The sequence below is a fragment of the Aphelocoma coerulescens genome (assembly GCF_041296385.1).
Source record: "Aphelocoma coerulescens isolate FSJ_1873_10779 chromosome Z unlocalized genomic scaffold, UR_Acoe_1.0 ChrZ, whole genome shotgun sequence".
Taxonomy (NCBI): Eukaryota; Metazoa; Chordata; class Aves; order Passeriformes; family Corvidae; genus Aphelocoma; species Aphelocoma coerulescens.
The window spans coordinates 37,381,087-37,400,289 of record NW_027184085.1 but is presented as its reverse complement, the minus strand read 5'-3'; the positions used below and the strand labels follow the sequence as shown (position 1 = coordinate 37,400,289).

General features: G+C 40.3%; 1 protein-coding gene across 4 annotated transcripts in view; it reads left to right on the top strand.

The window, feature by feature from the left end:
• The first annotated feature begins 595 nt into the window (after positions 1-595).
• The window catches only part of UBQLN1 (ubiquilin 1), a 29,397-nt gene continuing 10,789 nt past the window's right edge, over positions 596-19,203 (top strand). For all 4 annotated transcript variants that reach the window (XM_069000987.1, XM_069000986.1, XM_069000985.1 and 1 more), the window contains exons 1-3: positions 596-783; positions 15,091-15,242; positions 18,894-19,009. In XM_069000987.1, coding sequence (XP_068857088.1) covers positions 628-783; positions 15,091-15,242; positions 18,894-19,009 — 424 coding nt within the window. In that variant the 5' untranslated portion in view covers positions 596-627. The remainder of the gene's footprint in view (positions 784-15,090; positions 15,243-18,893; positions 19,010-19,203) is intronic.

Sequence of the window (19,203 nt, the reverse complement as noted above, 5' to 3'; positions counted from 1 at the left end):
GCACCATCCTCTTGGCACCTGCCTTTGAGGTATTTCTATGTGTTGAGGAGATCCCCTCTCAGCCTTCTCATCTCCAGCTCCTGCAGTCTGCCCTCATAAGAGAGATGTTTCACACCCCAAATTGTCTTTGTGACTCCCCACTGGATCTTCTCCAGTAGCTCCTTGTCTCTCTTGCCTCTCTCCTCTTGTACTGAGAAACCCAGAACGGGACACGGCACTCCTCACAAAGTGATGTCCTTGGAGGCTGGAGATGCAAAAGGGCAGGGATGTGACAGCCTAAAGCTAAAGAAGCCGAGGAGGAGGCTCTGCTTGAGTCACGCGGCTCGGGACGAGTCCCCGCGGGCAGCCTCAGCCCCTCGGGGGCGCGCGCGCTGCCGGGCGCGCGCACGGGCGGTGCCCCTTTCTAGCAACTTCCCTGTTGAGCTGCGTCATCACGGCGCGCGGCGGCCGGGCCGGGCTGTTTCCGGTGTCGCGGGCGCGGCGCGAGCGCTCGGCTGCAACCGCCGGGAGCCGCCGGCAAGGCCCCCTGCCCTGCCCTGCCCTGCCCTGCCCTGCCCTGCCCTGCCCTGCCCCGCCCCGCCCCGCCCCGCCCCGCCCCGCCCCGTCCCGTCCCGTCCGCACACGGCAATGTCAGACCGAGCGGAGGGGCCCGCGGGGGGTCCCCCGGGCTCCCCCACCCGCGACTCCGCCAGTACCGCCGAGCCGCGGATCATCAAAGTCACGGTGAAGACTCCCAAGGAGAAGGAGGAGTTCGCCGTTTCCGAGACCAGCAGCATCCGTCAGGTGAGGGGCGGCGGAGCAGGCTGAGGGGGCCGGCGGGGCCGCGTTGGGGCCGGGGCCGAGCGGAGCGCCGTCCGGGAGGGGAGTGCCAGCCTGCGGCTCCCGCCTCCGGCGGCGCGGGGCGAGGGCCCTTCCCGGTGACAAAGCAGCTTCTGCTGGCCCGGGTCGCGCCGGCCGCTGTTGGGCGAGCACCAGCACCGATCCCGGCCCAGGAGAGGACTGATGCCATCTGAGGCTAGCAGGGGTAGTGGAGAAGTGTGCCGCCTCGTACCCTCCTCACCGACTTCTGTCTCTCTTGCTCTGCAGAGGGCCGGCTCGGAAGGTGGATATAGCTCGTTCATGAAGTCATTGAATCATAGAATGGTTTGGGTTGGAAGGAGACGCTGAAAATCATCCAGTTCCAGTTCCCCTGTCGTAGGCAGGGACACCTTCAGCTAGACCAGGTTGCTCAGAGCCCCATCCAGCCTGGCTTTGAACACTTCCAGGGATGGGCCATCCTCAGCTTCTCTGTGCAGTCTGTTCCAGTGCCTCACCACCCCCACAGTAAAGAATTTTTTCGTAATTGCTAATCTAAACCTACTCTCAGTTTGAAGCCATTTCCCCTTGTCCTGTCAGTACACGTTCTTGTAAACAGCCTTGCCTCATCTTTCCTGCAAGTTCCCTTCAGGTACTGGAAGGCCACAGTTAGGCCATCCCAAAGCCTTCTCTTTTCTCATTTTCTAACTGTAAGTTGTCCTGTCGAGCTGACTGGTTTTGGTAGCAGCTGTCTCACTGGCTGGCTAACATGACTGTAGAAGACATATGCAGTTGCTTGGATCTCTGTATTTCCAGTGGTTATTTTGATCTAACACTGTCTTTATAAACAGCAAGTAGGCCTCCAACTTGGGGAAGTCATAGCCTTGTACTGTGTGTGTGTACAGTCTACAGTCTGCTGTACTTAAATGTGGTAGTTATGGATCTAGTACTTAGCATGGCACTACTGTCAGAGAACCAAGTTATTAGGGATTTTGGGCATTCCTGTGAAAGGCTGTGCCCCAGCTGTGTCTGTCTCAGACTAGTGACACCTGCTGATTCATCGACATTGTTTCCTGCCAGTCTCTTCTGGTTTTGTAGAAGGTTTGCTGTGCAAGTATTGACTAGAACTTAATTTATTTTGGTTAGAAAGCAACAAATCATAGAAAAGGTGCTATCAAAATATAAAAATCCAGAGTCTCCTGCTTGTAAAGGATGTAGACATTGCTAGATTCAGAACCTCCTTCATTTTCCATAGGATTTCCCAGTTTTCTCCTTGAAATGGTTCTAAATGTGGCAACTTCATGCTATTCCACAATTTTTTTTGGTGTCATTGGTATTGCAGACCTCATCAAAAAAAGGTTACATGTCTGAAAGCACCACTAATGTCTAGATACAGAACTTTACATCATTCCTTATGTGTGAGCTGAAGGACACTGTTTGGTTAAGGATACGAAAGATGAAGTAAAGGCTCCGAGATTTCAAATGTAGTGCTAGCACTTCAGCTAGATCGTCAGATTTTTGTTTCACCTAGTTGCTGTGAATAGAGAAAGTGCAAATATTTCTTTCAATTTTTTTATCCTTACATCTAGTCTACATTCAGTTTGGGTTGGGTTTTTTTGTTGTTTTTTTTTGGGGGGGGGGGTTGGTTTTTTGTTTTTTTTTGTGCATCAGCATGCGGGCTAGAAATGTCCCTGACCCGAGTTTCACTGAGGTTTTCTCCAGCTGCCAGTGCATTGAGTCTGCTCTCTTGTCTTCTCCAGTCTTTTGGCAGCTGCAGTATTGTGTGCAGTACTCGCTCTGCAAGCTTGATCTAGGCATTTCTCCCGAAAGTAAAATGACTGTGTTTGCTTTTTAATGTTGTCCACTGCTTTCCCAGCAATCTCAGTCTGAAAGGGGTGCTTTTCACTTCTCTGTTCTCCATAGATTTGTGAGCAGCATCAATGCAGTTTTTGTAAAAGTCTTTGCAGTTTTGGGGCTTTTATTTTGTTTGGATATTTCAAAAGAGGGATTCATAAACGGAATCTAGCCTTAGGATTGTGTTTGTCCTGAAAAGCAGTCAGCCATTAGTTAGGGTCCTTCGTAAATTTTAAGCAGTTTTACTTTAGCTGTGAATTTTGTAATGTATTTGACTTCAACAGGTTTGTTCCAGATTTGAATACTGGTGGAGCTGCTAGGTGTTCAAATAAACAGTTGTCATAAACTGAAACAGTTGTACAACCTAGCAGGAGCACGAATTTTTACTGAAAGCAGTCATGCAAGTTTAGGGAATTACCAGAGCACACTACTTCAAATGTCTTTGTTGTCCACAGATATCTTAAAGTCCGAGTGTTGTCTCTCTTGAAACTGTTGTTAAAAGATTAGATCTGCAGTTGTATTCCTGTGAAGTAAGATTGCCTGGTGGGTTGACCATTTGGTTGAAGTTCCAGGCAGTGTAACAGCACTAAAAAATGCGCTGTCCCTGTAGTGTGACTAATATTGGCTGTTTCTCTTAAACTGCAAAAATGAGCTGTTGATGATAATAAGCATCAACAGTAGGTGTAATGTTTCTAGAGCCAGCCTTGAAAATAGGTTAATCTCAAATACCAGACAAGTTGCACATCTGTTCACATGTATCTGGAATCAGCAAGTGGTTTGTACAGTTGAGATAGGTGGGCCAGTAACTTGTAGGCTAAAAAAAAAAACCCCAAAAACCCAGCAAAAGAAACGCCCTCAGTGTATTTCTGTAGCTAACATTAGAACTTAGTGAATTGAGTTATTTGTTTACAATCATTTCAGAATACTGCCAGAACATGAACCTAGATTTTCTAGGAAAATACTTCGTGTCACCAGGGCCAAATTTAGGGCTACACAAATTATGTTTTATGTTGCTCCATTAATATAAATCAGGTCTGCAACTTTTCTGTCAAGATTTTTCTTGTATTGGAAGACTTCAGCAGAATAGATTGTTACTGTGCAACTGTGATCCTGTGTTGTGCAGCTAGAACAGTGAGTATGCAGGTTGGTATGGAAAATAAACTAAGTACAAAGCCACTCTGGGAGGTCAGTTGATTGCAACTGCTGTCCATCTGTCTCTCATTCTCTGAAAACTATATGATTGTGCTGAGCACAGTTGGCTTGGTATTAGCACAAGTACCAAATATTTGCATTCTTGACTGGATATGATACTGGTTTTGCTCAGTGCAGAGACTTAATGAATCTGTGGTGGGTAAAGATGAATACCTATAAACTTGTTGATTTTAGCTGACCCTGACAGTGCTGATACTCCAGCTCAGTAAAACTGTTTGTCTCTTGTCTTATGTTTTTTTTCCTTTCAATTATTTTCTGAGTTTGTGGCAATACAATGTTTGCAATTTCTTGCTTAGCAGAGTTGGCTTAATGTGTTTTGGTAAAGCCTGTATACAAAGAAAAAGTATGCTCATTTTAGGAACGACTCATGCCTTCATGTCTTAGTGAATGACTTGAATTGTTTGATTATTAAGGTGTTGGAACTGGTTACATGGAAAAACAGTTTTTTACCTTCATCATTTAGAATGAGGGAGTTTTGGAAGAGTTAAAGCTTGCTGGTGCTTCATGGGGCTGTTTTAGTGCCCTGTGTTGACATTTGAAGTATTCACGAGTTTATTGTAACTGGTTCGGAGTTAGTGTCCGTGGGTGTGTAGCACACAGAAAGATACTGAGTTGTCCATTCTGTGAACATTACAATTCTGAAACAGAGTAACATGCCTAGCTGTGTGTTACTAACTTCTGGGCCAACAAAAGAGTGGATATAGTAAATCTATGCTAATAATTTCGGAAACTTGAAGTTCTTGCGGAGAATGGTTGTCAGTCCTTTGATTATATAAAAATTTCAGAGGAATGCCCATCTGGAAAAGTTAGTGAAATTGAGTTTAGTTCCACAGAAAACAGATTAGATCCTTTTGCAGGTTTAGGGGGTTTCCCCCCATTTTTATTTAGGTTCAACCTTTAAATAGAATTTCTCTTCAGTATGGAATACAGTTTTCAGTAACAGCATGTTTAACAGCTTCTAGTATGCTTTTAAAGTAGGTGAACACAGATGTGCTTTCTGTACTAGACTAAACTACAGATAAAACCTCTGAGCTACTTAATTATAAGTGTAATTGTATTCTCTGTGTTGAGACTCTGATTTTTGTTAAGTGGGGATCTTTAAAGCCGTATTTTTTGATTATAATTTCAGTACAGTTTGTGATTGAAACTTTAAAATCATAAATCCAGGGTTTCATATTTGTGCCTGGTTCTTGCAATCCCAAATTGGTAGTCTTCTGCTTTGTCAAGATCACACAGGTGTAAATGTTAAATTGTTAAAACATTGGGTAATTTTGTAGTGGAGCATCTTTCCTGGCTTGCATATGCTGTTAATATTTTATGTAATGTTTTACTTTACAAGAAACTTTATAAGAACAATTCTTTTACCATGATCCAATTCTGTCTCACTGTTTATCTGTAATCCAGGGACTACTGAATGGTACAAACAAGATAAGTTGAAACTGTATAATGGAATCCAGTCTGTTCTTCATTTCCATGATTGCAATTTAGGTTTCTGTTGTTCTTCAGTTGTCTCAAGGCACTTGAATACACGAAGTATTTAGTGTTAGGTTTTCCATCATCTCAGTGCATTGTAACACATCTGTGTGATTCTTTATGGAGTCTGCCTTGTGATATACTCTGATTATACATATTTCTTAAGGTGGGGTTTTTTTCCTCCTCATTTAGTGAATTCAAAATTGTTTTAGAGCAACGGTAGGTGGTTATTTGATAGAAGAACCTTCTGAAGTAAAAGTGTATTGACTTTCGTGACTATTGGCTTAGATGTAACTCAAAGGTATCAGTTATCTGACCATAGTACTCCACAAGTGTTTGCTGATAAATGACTGGTAGACAGAGTAATATAAGAAAACCTGTTTGAGTAGTAAAGTGTCTTCTGTGTAGATACTTTTCTGCATAAAAGACATTAATATATATCTTCAAATTCTTTTCTTTAAACTTTATCCATGTTGGGTAGGGCCTGCATTTCTCCTGGGAGTTTGCCCCTCACCCTCAGTCAGGGGTGTCACACAGTTTTAAAAAATTGTCCTGTGTTCAGTTCAAAAATTGGTGACAGCACAGAAGACCTTAATGAATAATTAGCTGTGGTAGAGGTGTTGTGTAAGGATTTTTAAAACCAATCAATGTTTCAATCTAGTGACTATAAACCTTAGCTCTGTAAAAATGGTAATTTTCTGGGAGTAAAGATAGGGTAAAATCTGAATAATTTGGAATATATGGTGATGTGGTGTTCTGGTTTTGACTGGGACAGAGCTAATTTTTTTAGTAGTTGATATGGTGCTGTGTTTTGTATTCAGTGCAAGAATAATCTTGGTAACACACCGATTTTGGTTGTTGCTAAACAGTGGTGGTGTTTTTTAGGAATGTTACTCCCTAACTCAGTAACCCCGCCGAGACTCTCCAAACTACACTGCCACTTTCTCTCTCTGCCATGTTTTCCCTTCCCTCTCCCTTCTGAGCCAGGGCTTTATTTGTTTGTTAAATAACATTGAATGTTGTATAAATTAGTTAAGAGTTGTATAATACAGTTGAGAGTTTTCAAGATGAAAATAACAATAAAAGAGAGGAGTTGAAGCATTTTCTATTTTTGTGCAGCACAAAAACCTCAGTGGGTTGAGTTGAATCTTAGTTTCCTCTAACTTACAATGCTTTTTCTCTTTTCACTCTTTGTAAGTGGTCAGTCAACCCAAGGCATGCTGGAGAGGAGAGTTTGAAGCATAAAAGGTCAAGATCACAGGTTGAGATAAGAACAATTTACTGCAAACAGCAATGAGATCAGAAAACAAATATTAACAGCAACAATTCTAATGATAGAGGTTGCAAGAAAATGAATGATTCACACGGAAAGAATCCCCTTGATGACAGACAATACCGGATATTTTCCTCCACCATGTTTTCTTAACCAGAAGGAATCCCTTCTCCCTGGAAGAGATTCCTTTTCCCCAGCTGCTGGCAATGACAAGAGGTGGTATAGTATAACCTCTGGGTCCTGGCCATGCCCCCTCCTGGGTACTACAAAAATTAACACTGTCCTGGCCTGAGCCAGGACAAGGGTTTTTCTAAATGAAGGAGTTTTCAGTTTGCATTGCTTTGCCAGCAATCATGTACATAACAAACAGGGAGAGAGTAGATTGCCAAGTGCTTTTATGGAGAAGTATTGCTTCTTCAGACAAAAGCTTGGAGAAGTGGAGGGGCTTGGTGAAGGATCCCTGGAAGGAATAGAAATGGCTAGAACTTGAGTCCTGAGCCCTTTACACTACTATGCACTGCTGCTGTTTGCCCTTTATGGGCTGCTAGCCATGTAAACTCATCAAGAATCTGACTTTGTGTTTTCAAGTGTGCTTTTTTTTTGTGAGCTTGGTTTTGGTGCAGACATCTGAGGAAATAATTTTATTGTGAAACTAGCATGGGTCATTGGCAAAGCCACCAGAAGATAGTAAGTCCATTGAGACATGAAAGACAGAATGCTCTTACATAGACTTATTTTTGTGTTCTTTCTAGCTATGCTTTATCTGCTGTGGGCCAAAAGTGCTTGTATTCCTGCTTGAAATGATGAATTCTTGTCTTCCTTCCTGTATAATGTCCTAGAGTTGTGCAATGAAACCTTGTTTTTACTGATTCACTGTAAGTCAGTCATTAGATGACCAGGTCATGATTCACCACAAAAGGAAACCACAGCTATCAGCGATTATATATGGCTGTGTGTTTGGTTCCTTACTTCTTGGGTCAAGACGACCTGTAACCATTAATTCTGTTGTATAAAAGAAAGCTGGAGCTCATCAAAAGTTTGCTTCTGAGACTGCTCAATGTGGATGTAAGACAAACTGGAGTGCGGTCAATATGGTTAACTGCGTGTGTTGTTAGGAAAGACAGTTGAAAGTTTAATATTATGAGTGTGTTTTGAAACAGTGGTGCCGAACAAGGTAATGCTGTTTCAAAATTTTTCTTTGTAGTAGAACTGTTTGAGGGACTGCTGAGAATGAAAACTGTAGTTCAGCCCTCTATGTACAAATGTTTGCTTCCATGTCATCCTCTATTGTGTTCGAAACAAGGTTTCATGTGGGGAGAGTCAGCAAACTTGCTTTTTTTTTACAGTCACTTAGGTAAAACTGTAGCCTAATATTTTCAAAGTAGTTGAAGTTTTTAGGGGCCGGTGTTCTGTTACTTTCAATGGGACTTGGATGTTAATTGCCCAAGAACTCTTCCAGGTTGTTAATGTAATTTAATTTTTAAATATGATTTACTAAGCTGAGGTTGAGAGATTTTTAGGAAAGTATTTTTTAATTTTTTTGTTTTCTTCTTTTTATTACTTTTTCACAACATCTTGTCTTTTGAGTAAGACTATTACAGTTGCTGGTTTTGATGTCATAAAAGGAGTCAGCAGAAGCTTTTGAATCATTATATATGGTGGTAACATGTCAAAGGCCAGTTTGAACGTTAATACTTTTACTTTGCCTGGAATAACTCTTTAGCAGGTTCTTCCAAGGCCAGCTTGTCAGATGTTAATAGGTTAATGTTTAAATTATGGATCTGCTCTGCAAAGTGACAGTGCAAAATAGTACCTAGTTTAGTCAGCTGTTCTACTTCATGTGTATTCAGATACTTGCTTTGTTTGGTGACAAAGTGTTTACTTTGGCTAGCTCAAGTACCAGTATGCATGTGTTCAGCACTGGACATCAACACTGTACAGTGTCCACCCATACCTTGCAAAAAACTTTAGAGGCAATCAAGTTGAGCAGGTGTAGTAAAAGTCCTAGTGTGCTTCACAGAGAGTTGTTTAGGTTTTTTTCTATGTGTCTTAACATAGAACAAAAAAAGGCAAGTTTTGTTAATGGTGATTATCTTAAAGGTGCTATGAAGATAAGGGTATTTGGCATGGAATTGAGGGTATAAACAAGAAGTGCTGATGTGCTGCTGAAAAGCCAATGAGTGGTCTCAATATGAAAAGTTATACTGCTCCTGTATTTCAAAGCAAAAAAAAAAGTTTATGTAGACTGGTTAACTTGAGGTAAAATGGCAATTTGGGCAAAGTGCTTCAACAAGATGAGCTTTAGATTTGTTCTAATTCATGTCAAATCTACAAGCTGTCATGCTTTGAGGAGAATGTAACCTTGAATTAACTCACTCTGGTTAAGAATGCTTTTTACTTTTCTCCCTAGGAAAACCAGGCCTCTGTCTAGACATTAGTCCTGTGTTTTAGTCTGATTCCCAATGTGTTTCTGTCCACATATTTTTCTAATAATCATGTAAAAAATTTACATGATTTTACATTATTTTTACTGTATTCAGTTACTAGAGGAGTACAATGAACTAGTTTCCACTAGGTGACTTGACATGAGGTGTCAAGTAAGTTGAAACATTATTTTTACAACTTTTGAGTCTTTTCCTATGCACAGATATGACTGAACACCTTTGTAATACGACAAGGCATAGTATTATTACAGTGAAGTAAAACTTGTATTTTAGAACAAAAAGCAAATGAGCTGATGTTGTTGCTTGGATTGTTACATGTTAATTAAAAAGATGAGTCACTGAAGTAGGAGAATTGGACAGAAATGCTCATCATTTCCAGCCAGCAACACTGAACTCCTTCTGCTTTTGATTTTCCTTGTGGACGAAGTATTTTAACTGTAATTTACTGATGCCATTATTTAGTTATGTTGTGCAAACTGAAGACCTAACAACACCAAAATCAAATTTTTTAGAACTGCCTAAATATGCATTAATTTCCATCATCATAATCTGTCGTGGTTTAACCTCAGCCAGCAATTAAGTATCGTGCAACTGCTTTCTCACGTCTCTCCTGCCTAGTGAAATGGGGAAGAGAATCAGAAGAAAAAAGTAAAAAAGTTGATATAAGAACAGTTTAATATTTAAAACAACAACAATAATAATAACAACAATAATGGTAATGAATGAGAGGGATAGAGGAGTAAAACTCAAGAGAAACAAATGATGCACAGTACAGTGGCTCAGCACCCACTGACTGATATCCAGCCTGTTCCCTTCACTGGCAAGTGCTCCAGCCACACTACCCAGGTGAAAGCAGGGATTGGGAGAATGAAGAACCATCCTCTGTAGAAGATCATGTTTAAGACCCTTTAAGGAACCTGAAGGTGCACAGTTCCATGGGATCTGATGAGATACTTCCATGGCCCCTGAGGGAACTGGGCAAGGAAGTAGCTAAGCCACTAGCCATCATATTTGAGAAGTTGTGACAGTACCCCATGGAAGTTCCCAAAGACTGGAAGAGGTGAAACAGAACATCCATGTCTTTTTGGGAAGGGAAATTGAGAAGAACCAGGGAACTACAGGCTGGTCAGTCTTACCTCAGTGCCTGGCAGGATCATGGAACAGAACCTCCTGGAAATTGTGCTAAGGAACATGGAAGGTAAGGACATGAATTGTGACAGCCAACACAGCTTCACTAAGGACAAATTTGGTGATTGCCTGTGATGGGGTTGCAGTTGTGGTGGATGAGGGAAAAGTGAGTGACATCATCTACCTGCACATATGTAGAGTGTTTGACACTGTGCCCTGTGGCTTGTCTCTAAACTGGAGAGATGGTTTTGACAAATGGACTACTCGGTGAATAAGGAATTTAAAGTGTTGCAGTGAACGGCTCATTGTCCAAGTGGAGACCAGTGACGAGTGGTGTCCTCAGGGATTGGTGCAGGGACAAGCATTGTTTAACATCTTTGTCAGTGACACAGACAGTGGGATTGAGTGCACCTCAACAACACCAGTCTGTGTGGTGTGAATGAGGTACTGGCGGGAAGGGATGCCATCCTTGACAAGCTTGAGAGATGGACTCATGTGCCTCAGGAAGTTCAACAAGGCCAAGTGCAAGATCCTACACTTGGGTTGGGGCAATCCCAAGTACAAATACAGATAGAGTGGATCAAGAGCAGCCCTGAGGAGAAGGATTTGGGGGTGCTGGTGGATTAAAGGCTGGACATGACCCAGCAATGTGCACTCGCAGCCCGGAAAGCTGATTGTATCCCAGGCTGCTTTCAAAGCATCGTGGCCAGCAGGGTGAGGGAGGGCATTGTGCTTCTCTCTTCTGGTGAGACTCCGCCTGGAGTGCTGCATCCAGCTCTGAGGTCCCCAGCACAGGAGGACATGGACCTGTTGGAGTGAGTCAGGAGGAGGCCACCAAGATGATCAGAGGGCTGGGGCTCATGTCTTATAAAGACAGGCTGAGAGACTTCTGTTCATCGTGGAGAAGAGAAGGCTCCAGGGAGACATCATAGCAACCTTTCAGTGGCCAAAAGAGGCCTACATGAAAGATTGTGAGAGACTTTTTACAAGGGCATGGAGTGATCATAAAAAGGTAATGACTTTACCCTCTTCCATATTAGGAAGAAATTCTTCCTGTGAGGACATTGGAACAGGTTGCCCAGGGAAGTTGTGGATGCCCCATCACTGGAAGCATTCAAAAAGCCAGACTGGCTTTGAGTAATCTGATCCAGGGAAAGGTGTCCCTGACCTTGGCAGAGGAGTTGGAACTAGATGATCTTTACCTTCCTTTTCCAGAGTGATTTTAGGATTCTGTTTTCCGTATGTGTAGATGATTCTCTTCCTCTGCAAAATACGAAGCTAATCTGTTATTTAAGGTGTTTTTGACAGTTAACACTTTGCAAACAACATCATTTGTAAATGGTCTTCCATGGTAATACAGGTTTTATGTGATGGTCTTCTCTGAATGAATTATCAGAGGGCTTGGTCCTGCTTACACTTTGTCATTTCAGGGGTCCCAATGTCATATTGAATGACAGTGAAGCTGAGGAAGAGACATAACACTTTCATTGCATCTTGACTAGGCTTTTTATGTAAATATGTCTCAGCCAAAAACTGGCTTATTATTCTCAATAGTTTTATTATTGTGACTGGAAGTAGGTCTAGTGTGCATTTGGATTATTCACAGATGTTGTTGTAGAGGTTATTTTGTGGTCCTGGTACACTGATGGTTGCATTCATGTCCTGCTGTAGTGTTGTTTTTGCGTGGCAGCCTACAGCTTCCTCCAGCTGGGGCAGCAGAGGGAGAGCAGCCAGTCTCCTCCCTCTGGTGAGCAGCAGCTGGAGACAAGGAAGTGGAATGAAGCTGCATCAGGTTCAGATTGGACTTTAGGGAAGGATTCTTCACTGGGAGGATGGGTGGTCACTGGAATAGACTCCTTTGCGAAGTGGTCATGGCATCAAGCCTGTCAGAGTTCAAGGAGCCTGCGGACAGTGGTTCAGTTTCAGGTAGTCCTGTGAAAAGCAGGGAGTTGAACTCGATGATCCTTATGGTTCCATTCCAACTTGAGATATTCTATGATTCCATGAATATTGTTTATACTACGACATAAGCCTTCTCATGAAAATTAACTTGTGGATCTCACTGTCACAGCATATTGTGGAAAATATGGTAATAAGTGAGTTTAGGTAGACAGTCTTTCATTTGCCACAGTATGGTTGTCCTTTATTCTGATGCATTAGCTTTGTCCTGCATTCTAAGTATTTCTGCTGGTTTTGCATTACTTTGCATATTAAGAGTAATTAATCATAAGAATACAGGATAGGAAGCAACTGCCTGAGCAGTTGCTCAGCAGAACACGGTGCAACATTCCATGCTCAAGATTTGTAGGTGCTTCTTTCCCCTTCAGGGTGTGACATCACAGAAAAGAGTGACAAAAGTCAGACGGTCCACAAAAACTCAGAAAATTTTATTTGTAGATTACACACCTGGCAAGTTAAATTGGTATGTTAAATGACCTACTATATAAGCATATGGCAGTGGGTTTTATATAAAGAGGTGAGAGAGAAGGGAAGAAAGAAAGGAAAAAAGGAAAAGAAGAGAATAAAAGAGATCACCAGTCCTGGCTCCAGCATCAATCCAGCTGATGAGGAGTTCAGGGTCCTGGGAGTGTGCATGTGACTGGGCTTTGTAAGGATACTTTTTTTTTTAGATGGGCATTCCCTGACTTGGATATAACTTTCTGACTTTCTATGCAAATTAGTTATCATGCACAGTCTGTTCTTTCAGACCTTTCTGGAAATGGGTTGGAGGGCTTTGGGGATCTTGGGCGTTTTTCATCCCTCCCTACAGTCCATGCCCACTTCTTGGTTGCATTCCTGTGCTTGCACTGTTCTGTGTTGTACTTATCTCCACAAGCTGCAGCAAAGATGTTTGTCCCAGAAAAGTACTGCCCTACTTCTGTATGGTCACCTTCACCAGCCACATCTTGTTCTCTCCCACAGCATATTATTATCAAAATTCCTTGGTTATTACCAAAAATTCTTGTCTCTTATTACCAACACTCTTTGGTTGGCTACATGGCAATCCAGGTATCAGTGTTCGAGGTGTACACATTAACCTCTTCTGGGATTCTACAAAATGTCTAGAGTTTATAGCTATTAATAAGTCAGTACTCTTACATGAATGTTTTCTCACATTAATTTCTCACTTTTTCTTAAAATTGGAATATAGCTTGCAGGGTGGGGGGTTTATCTTCCACTAAGTGTAGATGAGCTGGTGTGAAATATTTTGGCCAGTATTGATTCCCACACTTATAGAACAGAGTAATTGGGTTTGAAAATCCAAAGGGGGGTGGGAAGGATTGGATTAGAAAAGAACCATCAAGGAAAGGTCAGCCTTACTGCAGTCCCTTGTTCAAAAGAGAACAATCTGTGTTGTCCATTGTGTGAAGGACAGTGAAGACATCTGGTAGTGAAACACTGGAACAGGTTTCTTGGAAAAAAGTTGCTGGGGAACTCAGAGAACAGACTAGATAAACGTGAGAGAAATAATTCAGGTAAGTAACACACTTGGGGAAGGAGTGGCCTGAGTGACTTTCTGGAATACTTGTAAGTCTAAATATTGCCAGTATAAAGGCTGATTTATAAGTTATTTCTGCAACAACCAAAACTTAGCTCGGTGTGAGCAGACTTTTAACTAACCAAGGGCAACCTCCTGTACAAACACAGAGATTTAATCACTCTTGTCTCTTGGACTCTCTCTTTTTTTAAGCCCTGTGTATTTTTCTCTTCCTGTGCTATAAAACCTTTCAATTAGAAACTAACCTTCAAAGCATAATACATTGGAATTTTACTCTTTAGTCCTGCCTAATTATTAATGACTAGTTGCAATATTAATATTTTATTCTCCTATATGGAGTGAGAATTCTGTTAGATGTTTGGAATGCTTTTTAAAGTATTATGGTCAACTTAATTTTAAAGTTTTAAACACAATGAACTTCTGAAGGACTTTCTAACTACCTGGGATTTTAAAAATGCTTAGCCTGCTGACAGGTCTTGTTGAACAAATTTATCTGGCATTCTTATAACCAAGTAATTTCTTACCATTTTTCTTGGACATCTTTCTTTTTAAATTTTGTAAATATTCTGCTTTCAATGAGAGCATTTTTCCAGAGAGTAATAAATTTCTATTAGAAGTCACTGAAAGCATACCTTGGTTATTTTTGATTTGGAAAGCAAGTTGATATAGAGTGGACTTCCATGTTCAAGTGCTTTAATGAGGGAATGATTTCCCAGTGGAATGAAAAATGTGTTTATTCACTCTGTCCTGGGCTGCAAATGCATTTCATGTAGCTATGTTGTGCATTGAATGACAGAGCAGAGCCACCTAAGGTATAACTTATGCCTGTGTGGAAAGGAATGCTGGTTTTGACACATGGAAGGAAGGCAGCAAAAATATATCAAAGAAGAGAGGATACTATCTTCTAGTTAGGTAGTTCCAGCAAAAGTCTAGACAGATTTATCCTCTTTGTGACATTGCGTCATCACTCCTTCAGCAATGGATGGCTTCAGTGGTGTGCGTATTTGTATGTGTGTACTTGCTATTATATGCATACTTTGCCATGTGTATACATATGGGTGTGTTTAAGTACTATGTATACTAGTATGTATTTATGTCATGGATGCATGCCTGATTGAAGTCACAATAGTCGTCAAGCGAAATCAGATTTTTGTTGTCACGACTTACATAACTAGTGATCTAGATGTGAAATTCTTCTGATTTCCTTTTCTGTATGACAAAGAAATATTTCTGTCTTCCTATGGACAAAAAAAAGTTAAGAAAACAAAACTATTTCTAGTTTGTGAAATACAGAATATGCAGTACAAGTGAGGTAATACAGCAAATGTAAAAAATAGATTGTTTTTAAATGATTTCTAAAAATTACAGTTCAGTATTTAATTACATAAATGTATATTAATTTTTTTGTTTAGTTCAAAGAAGAAATCTCTAAGCGTTTCAAGTCCCACACTGATCAGCTTGTGTTGATATTTGCTGGAAAAATTTTAAAAGATCAAGATACTTTGACTCAGCATGGAATTCATGATGGACTCACTGTTCACCTGGTTATCAAAACACAAAACAGGTAACCTTAATGACGAGTGGTCTTCTGTTTGCCTCTCAAGAAGTAAAAGTACTCTGCATTTTTAATAGCTTTCTGCTGGCAAACTAGATTTGACTAAATCACCTTAATCAGTTCCTTAGTTACAGCTGGTGCAGGATAGCAGTGAAATTATAAAATTACAGTGTTTTTTTCATTTATCCTGTATTTTAATATGGTTCATGTTTTGAAATACATGGGGGTTTTTTTTGTTTGTTTGGGTTTTTTGTTTGGTTGGTTGGTTTTTTGTTATTTAACTTTTTTTTTTTTTTTTTTTTTTTTTAGTTCCAGCTGTTTTGGCTTCATAGTTGTTAGATAACCATCTCTTACTCTCCATTAATATATGTTATGCAGATTTTCTTTTCACACATGAAAACTTGCAGTGAATCTTTTCTTTCTCTTTTTTTTTTCTGCAGTGAGTTTCTTTCCTTGTTTTAGCAATGCAGTAGTAAACACTCTGTTTTGGTCAAACAAGGAAAGAAAATTTTTGAGAACTGCTTTGGTTTAATGAATTTATCTGCCTAAACAGACTTTGGATTTTAATGTATGGGTTGTTTTTGTTGTTTTTTCCTTTGGCAAAGAAGCATTAGAATGATGTATCAGTTAGCTGTGTCATGGGCACTTCCTGTGAAGTGCCCAAAAATCCTTCCAACAAGTAGAGTAATAGATCCCTCGAATGCAGTTTGTTATTAGTCAATAACATGCTCATTATTTTAGCTTGAAAGTGGTTTTGGCTCCTGTTCTACTTAGGTCTTTCTTGTTTGTGGTGAGGATCTCCTCTGATGTGAAAATGTCAGATGTTGAAGAGCATGGAGTGTAGGAGAGAACAGAAATAGGCCTTCCCTTTCAAGGCCTTACCAAGACAAAAAGGCTAGCTAGTAACATTAGCATTAAATAAAAATTCTTGTTGAAATTAGTAGCGTTAGCATTAAATGTAGGTACCTTTTGAAATTGATATCTTCTGTTCCATATTCATGCCCTGAAAGGATTGTGTTCTCTGTCCTGGAGTCAAAATACATGTTTGTACTGTCAGAGGTCTCTCTTTCCTGCCCTGTGCCTCCTCCACCTGAAATTTAGGCTGATACAAGCCATGCCAGTCTTGAATACAGTATTAGGTAATACTGCAGTTCTGTGCATCTGAGTGAGTATTCTGCTGTTGCTATTTTTTGTTGCTTTTTTTGCATGCAGTCTTGAGTGTGGCAGAGAGGCTTCAAGAATAGTGTTAGCAGGATGCTTTTGACTTGCAGAGTCTTCAGAGAGTTTATAGTTTGGACCTACTATAGCTATACATACTGAAATACCATTGCCAGCCTCTTGGACCTTCTTGCACTTTGCCTCTGGACAGAGGAACCCCCAGGAGCACAAATGCCACATTTGCGGCTTTTGGGGAATTTTTGGTGTTCCTGCATCCGTCTTACCAGAATTACACTCCATGTCTTCACTCTGGCCTGCTTTTTTTGAATAATTTTAGAAGAGTATCTTTCTATTATCTGCAGAATGTTTTAATCATGTCTGAGAAAACAAAGTATGAATGAAAAACGACAGATCCTTTGCATGTACCTGTGCTGTCCTCAAAGTATACATTAAAGTTTTCACCCACTAGCTTTGCTTGAATAGACTAAAAACATGCTAAAACCTGCTAGAGAGAGTTGCCAGCATAATGAGAATCACCTCTGAGAAAGGATAGTATTGTCCTGAAATATCTCAGTAGTATTCTTGCTAAAATATCTATATTTTATGCTTGTCCCAAAAGACAAGATTTAGACCCTGCCAGTGTCTGGAAAGTGCTGATTTTTGGCCATGAGTATCAAGATTGACTCGTTCAAAACTACTTTACGCTATGCCATTTACTTTTCTGTTGACTGTTGCTGTTACTGTTGCTGCTATGTATCTGAATAAATAAAAGTTATTTTTCAAAACTGGATCTGAAGATGATCTTTTCCCTTCTAAGCTATGTTAGATGTGTAACTTCAGAATAGGAGTCTTCGTATACCCTAGCCAATCCTTGTTAAAAAAAGATCACTTTTTTTACTGTGCTATATTTTCTGAATGCTACAGACTTTCAGTGAAATCTTGTAACCGATGTCAGAGTAGCAGTGAGTGATTAGCCATAGGCAGTGAAGATAACATTGAATTTCTGAATAGAGTTCTAGGTCAACACGTATCGTTTGTTCACAAGTGCTGGGCAGAAATGCAATGGCAAAATGGGTATAAAAGATGATGTGCACTTGACAGGAATATCATTGAAAGACTGGAGGCTAACAGGGTTGACACTCACACCAACCATTTTCTTCAGAGAATATCCAATTTCCATGGGAGCTACAAGTTGAACTGCAAGTTTCAGTGTCATCTACTTTTCTGTTACACTTTGCAGAACCTTTCATATTTATTACATGAAGCAGCATAGTTGCTTCTCAAAATAGTTTCTCAGTTGAAAATACAAATAGGATTATATGCTTGTTATTTTTCTTTTGCTTACAGAGGAAATATGTGTGTGTTTTCTAGATGAAAGAAAATCAAATAACTCTAGTGGGAGAGTCACAATCAGTATACAGTCTATAATCTTCCTCATTCAAGTTACAGCTGCTTGGCTAATTATAGTCATCTTGTGTTCAAAGTTTGCAGTTGCTGTTAATGAAGTTAAAGAACTCTTAGAAACCTCAGGAAAATCGCTGCATTTAAGGCATCTTTCTGATTTTTTTTTCGTATGGTTGGGTTTTTTTTTTCTGATGTTTGCTTGAATGGGGCAAGTGCAGAGTTTTGTTAAGGGGGAAAGGTCCTCCAAGGTGAACTGAAGTATGAAGTCTAGTGTACTGTCAAATTCTCAAATCTTTTTGTGAAGTCTGAATTCTTAGTTTTAAAAGTTATTTTATTCTGTAGTACTGCAAATACAGGCATTTATTGATTGTTGAACCACAGTGGAGAACTGATTTGGATTTCAAAGTAGTCTCTTTTCTTTAGAACAGAGAGGCCATGTTAGCTTTGTTCAAGCTCAGTTCCTTGATCTCTTTTACTACATGACAACATCTGTGTTTCTGCCTGCAGTAGAAGGGTGTGGTGATTTTACAAGCAGGGCATGCTTTAGTGCCTGTGCTAAATTATGCTGGCTTTAGCTTCATGTAATTTCATTATCACCCTGTTCTTGAAGTCTTAAAGGTTATTGAGAGTCTGATATTTGTCGTCTAATAAAACGTGACATTAACTGAATTTCACGTTCAGTAAAGCATCCTAGTAGAGATGTGGCATGAAATAAATTTCGCATTAAATTCGTTAGGCTTTATTTCTTCAAGGCGTGGGCATGTTATCAGTAGTATGTGAGTATAGTGAAATAAAGCATGCATCCTTAAAGCAAGATAAGGACAGAGAAAACAATTCATTGGCAGGCATCACGGGGTAGGATGAGAAGGTGGTAATGGCTGCAGTGATACCCATATGTTTTTTTACTATTTGAAACTCCAGTGACATGACAGGGATCTGAGAAAGATTTATTATAGGAAGCCATCTGGAGATAACTGGGTTTTGACCAAGAATCAAAATGTATTTTAAGATTCTCAAGTATAGTACTGTTCCTACATTTAATGACACTACTTAAAATAACTTGTTACACTCTATAAAGTTTTAAAATTGCTTTTTTAGATCACAAGACCACACAGCTCAACAGGCAAACACGACTGGGAGTACTGCTACCACATCAACATCAAGCAGTAGTACCTCAACACCGGCTTCAACAAATAGTAACCCTTTTGGCTTGGGTAAGAATATTTGTTAGGTAGCATGGTGGGTATCTTCTCTTGGATTCAGGTAATTGTCCCCAAAGCTTTATTACAATGTAGACAGAACTTTAAAAACAAAACCCAAACAAAAACACCAGCCTAAAAACTTATTACAGATAGGTTTCTGATTACTCAGTTACCAGAGGGAAGTTGTTTTGTTAGTTTTATATAGA